The sequence below is a fragment of the Aulonocara stuartgranti genome (assembly GCF_965226115.1).
Source record: "Aulonocara stuartgranti genome assembly, chromosome: 3".
Lineage (NCBI taxonomy): Eukaryota > Metazoa > Chordata > Actinopteri > Cichliformes > Cichlidae > Aulonocara > Aulonocara stuartgranti.
In genome coordinates this window covers 1841069-1848583 of record NC_138941.1, presented here as the reverse complement: position 1 = coordinate 1848583, position 7515 = coordinate 1841069, and the positions used below count along the sequence as shown (strand labels likewise).

The 7515-nt window shown below is 42.5% G+C and overlaps 1 protein-coding gene across 1 annotated transcript in view; it reads right to left on the bottom strand.

Annotated features, from left to right (window-relative positions):
• Nucleotides 1-4350: 4350 nt before the first annotated feature.
• Nucleotides 4351-7515, bottom strand: part of LOC309700353 (uncharacterized protein) — a 165063-nt gene continuing 161898 nt past the window's right edge. The window contains exons 12-13 of the mRNA XM_082523875.1: nt 5396-5442; nt 4351-5247 (exon numbers count right to left, since the gene is read on the bottom strand). Of these exons, the coding sequence (XP_082380001.1) occupies nt 4706-5247; nt 5396-5442 (589 nt within the window). The 3' untranslated portion in view covers nt 4351-4705. The remainder of the gene's footprint in view (nt 5248-5395; nt 5443-7515) is intronic.

The following is a 7515-nucleotide window of genomic DNA, read 5'->3' as shown; positions in this document are numbered from 1 at the left end:
TTAGAAACATTAGTTGAGTGTTTTTAGTATAAAATGGTCAAAGTCCCTCTTTTTGCTCCTCCCCTCACCTGTGGATGGGCGGTGCTGTTACCGTGGTGACAGCTTGGATGTGTTTCAGTCCTGCCTGGTTATCACTGCAGGAATCTTTCACATTTATTACAGGTAATAACTCTGATTTTTCTGTGTATTATGAACCAAATGTATCCTGATACACACAGAGATGGATGAGCAGAGGTCACATGATGAAAGAACAAACATGGAGTCTTTGATTTATTTAGATATTTATTGATGAATGCAAACAAACCTGACACTGAACCATCGTCCAGCAGAACAAACCTGATCACATGACCTGCTGACCCAAACAGTGCAAAGCTCCATGGCAACAACAACAAACAGCCTCACATATGTTAACAGAGGCTGTTAGAAGCACAGAGTCTTTACAGTCTTTCTCCTGTTTGGACACAGATCTCTGCACATCTTCATCACAGTTACTCACAGACGTGCAGAGTGTGTGGATATCAAAGCTAAGTTTCCACCATGTTTGTAGTCTGTACTGGGACTCATGGAGCATCTCTCTATGAGCACTCAGTGCTTTAAACAGTGAGTCCCAGTTTAACCAGCAGCCTTCACACCACACATCACACAGACATGGAAACTTCAAACCTCAGACACCATCAGAAATAAACAGATTGTGATGAAGATGAAGAACTGGACCAGTTTGCTGTGGTTTCTTCTGTTCCTGTCAGAAATAAGAGTCTGGCAGCACTTTGCTCTCCTTCCACATGTTTAAGGAGGAAGTGAAGAAGAGCGAGTGAGTCGTCTTCCTCTGTGGGCCCAACATCAGGCAGCAGCCACGGATTTTTAAAAACCCAGCACACTGCTTCAGAAACACTGAGTCAGGTGACCAGAGTCATGTGATCAGTGAGGTCTTCACTCAGGACGTCACAGCTTCAGGACCTGATTCAGAGGTTTATGAGGACGTGGATCATTGGTGCTGATGTTGTGTGAGAGCTGGTGAACCATGGGGAACATAAATAACAACCAGGCCATCAGCAGTTCTACCCCCAGCTCTAACACCTACATAATACACTATACATATAGTTATTGTTAAGGTTCAAATATTGAGGAAGGAGAGTACAAACAACCAGGTCCAGAAGAGCTTGGTCAAACAATTGATTTTAATGAACACAGGCGTGGGGGGACCAGCGCCGTACGCAGACAGCGCTGATCTCCGACTAATCAAAGCATAAACAGATATTTTATACCATCGGGGTTTGAATTTAATGACGCCCCTTCAACGTCACACAGATACATACATACATACGTCAAATCAAAACCACAATGACTTTTAACACAGTTTGAAAAGAACATTATCTCTATCTTCATGGCAGATGTTTCCTGTCAACCTTTTGACTGCCGCTTCTCCAAAACCACAGACCATGCTCTGCAGTAAGATACCACTTCTGCACGCCCGCAGTTGCAAGCAAACATGATTAACCTCTCACCTATAACTGAATGTATCTACTATGTGTGTGTGTGTGTCACGACCTCACTTGGCACTCTGTGTCACCTCTCACCTACTAACGCTCGCAGTCAAACAGAGGCCACTCTCACATGTGTCAGCAGTTTACTAAAACTATATATGTAGTATATTGAATAAATGTTTTAATCAAGAACCTCTACTAGAAGCTTAATAAAAGAATATAAAAGTATAAAAGATAATAATGAACAACCTGGTTATTCAAATAGCATCATCCAAACAGCTCCTCAGAATAAGCTGCACTTACACTCTGCTTTTAGTTTCACTTTTGCAAAAGCACGCTCTGCAAACCTGCAGTTTCCTGTCAAGACTTTGCACAGAGTGTCCTCAGAATCAACAGAATCAGCCCATACACACTTAAGATTATAACAAGCATTCAAAAGCATTTAAGATCATAGATTCAACTCAACAGTTTAAAGTGGTTATAACTGCACCTGTAGTAAAGGCTAATTGGGTACCAAAATGTTTAAACATCTGAATGCAATATCAATGCTGTAGATTATATTATTAATGCAATGGTAATGATGATGATTATTAACAGTAGCAACAAAATAATTTCCCTGATCTCCACATTATATAGGTTATAGTATGTTATATATAAACGTAGCTGAAGCGGTTTCATTTGCAGCTTCACGCTGCACTTCATATGTTTGTCCACCAGATGGCAGCACAGAGGCCTGTGTTGGAAAGCTTTGAGTAATGAAGCGTTTTCAATCCAAGCTTCAGAAAGCTTCATGTGGTCATCAAGGAAGCAACCAGGAAATATCTGCTGTGTGTAAAAACAGCAACACAAGAATCCAGGATGAAGACAAGAAACTCAAAGCTCACAAAACAGGTGGAGCTAATTTTGTGACGTGTTTCTGTAAAAACACCACAGAAGTGAATCATCAAAGTTTCCATGTGAGCTGATGATGCTGCTGCAGAGTTTCTGTGAACCTCCTGTGACCCCGCCTCCTCATACAGAGACATCTGATTGCTCTTCAAACTGCATCACGTGGACACATGTGATTGTGTGTTGTAGTATTGATCCCAATGCTGGTATCAGTCCTGGATCAATAACACTGGATGGATGCGTTCAGCATGGAGCCCTGAGCTGTGTTACAGACAAACATGGAAACTGACAGGTCTGTGTCATTCACAGTCTGTAACACTTCTAAACAACAGAGGCTGACCCAAGTGCCTCAGAGCCAGGCACGCTCACATCACAGCTCTCTAAATAAGCCAGTTTCAAAATAAGAGCTGAAAGCTGTGTTTGCTTGTGTTAGCTTATTATTGTGGAGACTAACATTCAGTGATCATGTGTTCAGACTCGTAATGATTACTCTCAGAAATCCTCATCTTTGTATTTACTGTGTGTTGGATCAATAACTGAGATTCATGGTATCACACAGCTGTGCTGCTGCTGATGTCAGCACATCTGGAACAATACGAGGTATCTGCTACCAGACTGAGCAGGACGTGAGACCTGTGGACTGTTTAAAGCTGTCCCTCCACAGCTCACTCAGACCTGATCCACACCTCAGTGATATTCTCTGACTTCCTCAGTAGAGACAGAAACCATTCAGATCTGGGACCATCAGCTGACTGATGATGTCACACAGACTGTGTTTTTCAGGAACAGTGATTCTGATGTGAGCCTGCTAGCTGACAGCAGACCTGATGAAAGCACATGTTCACATCTGTGAGGACAGACTGGACTCTTTGACTGCACCTTGGTTCTCCTCAGAGGTCTGTACAGGAGCATGTCCACCCCCACTGAAGATCTCAGTCACTGTGAAACATAGAAAGCTGCTTGTGTGGCCTCTGCCTCACATGTAGATACAGCTACAGGTTTCTCTGTCAGTCAGACTGAAACAGTGTCCTGATGCTGCATCATTCAGCTCTGTGCCCCAGTCAGCATCACTGGGAGCTACCAGTGTTTCTGCCCTTTTCCTGTAACACTACACTCAGCACAGGCTCAGCTGGTATCCAGTGTTGGACTTTGGCTTCAGCTGCTGTGATAGATCCTCTAACATAGATCAGCTCTGCTACATGTTGTTAGATAAGTGCAGCTGCTGTCATGTCCTGATGTTTCTCTGGCTCAGCAGCTTCTCCATCAGAGGTTCACATGGAGCTGATCCAGTATCTCCAGTAACTGTGTTCTGTGCCTCACTGGTTCATCCTTCTGTCTGTGTGACGTCAGTCAGATGTTGAAGTTAAACTCTGTAATCTTCACTGTGTCACAGAGTTCAGTGAGTCCCGTTATTCACAGTATCAATCAGATCATCAGAGAACAGCTGATCAGCAATCAGTGGTGCCAACAGCGCCTCCTGTGGTGAGAGGATGCAATAATGCAATGTAGCATTTTTCCACTCAACACTTGCAGTCATGGAAACTGTCTGTTGGATCTGTGTGACGTTGCTTTCTTGGTTAGAGTTCCTCACAAATGTCCAGATGATTCTTCTAATGAGGCGTCGACCATGTTTGCAGCTCTTTGGAAGAAAACGTCGCCCTTTGCCATCCTTACTTTTCTTTGACTTCTTCAAATGCAGCTGAACTCCAGCTGGTATTTTCTTGGACTTTGCAGCTGTTTCTGGTCATCAGTTCATTCCTGCAAACCTCTGAAGCTGAACAACAATGATGCTGCATTGCTGGCTGATCCCAAAAGGTTGATTCTGTTCATCTGGACGTTTTCAGAAACGTTTGCTCACTGATCAGGTGACTTCTTCAGTCTCAGCTGACTGCAGCTTTACAAGCTTACAAACAGCACATTTGCACAATGACTGAAAGCAGCAGCACCTGATATATATGATACTAATATAATACATATACATATATAATCCATACTAATGATGAAGGAACTGAGCTCACAGTCCATTGTTCATTCAGTGAACTACTCAGTTTATTTTGGGCCTCAGAAATGCTCACTCTGTTTGTACATCACTGTCAGCAATAGACTCATTCTGCTGTGTGGACAGGAACACATGTGACATCACTTCCTGTTTGTTTGTGACTGAAGAGGAAGAAGTTTACAAGGAATCATTTAGAAGAGTTTCAAACATCAACTGATTGAATCCATGAATCTGAAAACGTGTTTGTGAGTGAAAGAGACAGACATGTACAGACTGAACTATCTGTTCAACAGTCAGAGTGTTTCTGTAACAGGAGACACTCTTTACACTCCACTCAGCACAGGGACACTGAGGAACCAGGAGACCAGAATATAAACCCAGGATAAAGAGTTTGAGTGAATGTGGTGTTGAAGGTGTGGAGGTGGATCAGAGAGTCAGAGGAGACTCTGTAGAAGGACAGAGTGCCAGCAGGACAGTCCACATACACTGCTGCTCTGTTAGAGACAGAGGAGGAGGAGGAGGAGGAGGAGATGGATGTTTTTATATTATTGTGCCAGACATAACGAGGACCATCATCAGAGCAGATCAGACTCCAGGACTGATCATTGTTTCCAAACACACAGTCATCACTGTCTCCTTTCCTTCTGATGCTTCTGTAACTCACTGATATATAAACGCCTCCTCTCCACTCGACCTCCCAGTAACAGCGACCAGTCAGACCATTTCTACACAGCAGCTGAGGATAAAAACCATCAAATCTGTCTGGATGATCAGGATATGACTGAACCTCCTCCACACGTGTCACCTTCCTGTTGTTGTCAGACAGTTGGAGCTTTGTGTTCACTGTGTTTGTGTCGATTGTGAGTTGACAGGAATCTGATGGAGAGAACAAACACAATCCAGCTGCAGTTATTGATCCATCATCTGTTCATTGATTGACACTTTGATGATGACTCCTGACATGATGAAGATGGTTGAATGTGTGCTGCTTTGTTTTCATGAATCCCATTAAAAACACACTTACACTTCCTCAGACCTGGTCTCAACCATCGGACTCCAGCAGGCTCCACCCTGAAAGGAGGAGGGGGGTCAGAGCAGCACAGTCAGCATGCACACATGGACATTACATGGCTCTCACACACACACTGTTACACACTGAGCTCAAAGCTCGGCTCCACTGTTTTATTTCAACTTTGTTTTATTAATTTCAACAATGACATACAAAGTTAGCAACAGCTAAGTCCATCTTGATTTCAGAACAGTGGTATGTCCATTATACCCTCCAACCCCCCAACCCAAATTCTCCCCCTACCAGGTCTACAATAGACAAAACACTGCAGAAAACCAGTTTCTGCCCACACACACACACACACACACACACACACACACAAAAACCTAAAAAATAAATTTAGAAAAAAAAAAAAACAAAAAAAAAAACCAACACCTCAGGACCCATACACATAACAAGCATAACCCCCAAAAAACAACAACCACAACTCCCCCCCCCTCCCCCCGCCCCGTAACCAAACAGACAAACAAAAACAAACAAAACAAAAACAGAGAAAACAAATAACAGAGAAAGGACCAAGCAAAACAAAAGGAAAAACAAATAGATAAGGTATAAATAAGATTAAAAAAAACAAAAACAAAAAAACATTATAATGTAGCTTCGCTCAGTTCACTGCAGACTCAGGAAGTAAAGTAATAGTGTCGACCAGCAAGAGAAATGATTTCCAGATTTTATTAAATTCCCTAATAGAACCTTTTAGAGAGAATCTAAGTTTTTCCAGCTTTAAGTTAAAGAGTACATCTCTCACCCAATGGTCATGAGTTGGGGGGGTGGGGAAGCTTCCACTTCAACAGAATAAGCCTCCGGGCCAGTAAAGTGGTAAAGGCTAGGGCCTGTTTGAGGGGACCAGATAAGTTCAAGTCAGGAGGAATGCCAAAAATTGCAGAGAGTGGGTTAGGAAGGACAGTCTGGCCATATGCTTGGCTAAGTGTGTCGAATATATTCCTCCAAAATGCACTCAGTTTCGAACATGACCAAAACATGTGGACATGGTTGGCAGGCGATAGTCCACATCTGCTACAGGCATCACTGATGGTTGGATAGATTTTAGATAATTTTGCGTTTGTATAGTGTACTTTATAGACCACCTTACACTGAATCAAAGCATGACGAGCACAAATTGAAGACGAGTGAATCAATTTCAAAGCACGATCCCACTGCTGTTCTGGCAGGGTTGTCTGAAGCTCTTCCTCCCATCTCAGCTTAATATGAGAAATGGATTTGGGGACCAAAGCATCTAGTATTTTATACAAGGCTGATATCAGTCTGTTTTGATGAGGGTTCGTCTGCAGGATGATATCCAGATTTGTTTCTGGAGGCCGATTGGGAAAGTGAGGGAACTGCGTTTTTACAAAATTTCTAGCCTGAAGATAGCGAAAAAAGTTGGAGTTAGGCAGGTCGTATTTGGACGATAGGTCAGCAAAAGATAGAAAGGTGTCCTGACTATACAAGTCCTTAACAGTCCTAAGTCCGTTATCTTTCCAACTATTAAAGGCCGCATCAATGTTTGAAGGTGCAAAATTAAAAATTTTTGATAAAGGTGTTAGCAAAGACGGTCCAAGTAGCCCGAAGTATTTTCTGAACTGTCGCCAAATAGTTACTGTTTCCTTAGCTATTAGATTATCCCCAACAAGGGTTGGAGAAAAAGGGAGTGGTGAGCTGAGTATTGATGATAATGAGTAACAGCTAGATGCAGTTTCCATTTGTACCCAGGCTGTTACAGGGGGGTCGTTATGAACCCATTGTAAAAGTTTTTGTATGTTAGCTGCCCAATAGTAGTGTCTAAAATTGGGCAAACCAAGACCACCATCACTTTTAGAGGACTGAAGAATAGACTTGCAAATTCTAGCTTGTTTCCCTCCCCATATGAAATGTAACAGAATCTTTTCTAACTTGTCAAAAAATGCCTTGGTAAGAAAAATTGGGACATGTTGAAAAAGATACAAGAATTTTGGGAGGACACTCATCTTTATCAGGTTAACTCTCCCTGCCACTGACAATGGTAGAGAAGTCCAACGGTCACAATCTTTCCCAACATTTTCTAGTAGGGATAGAAAATTCTCCCTCATCATTTT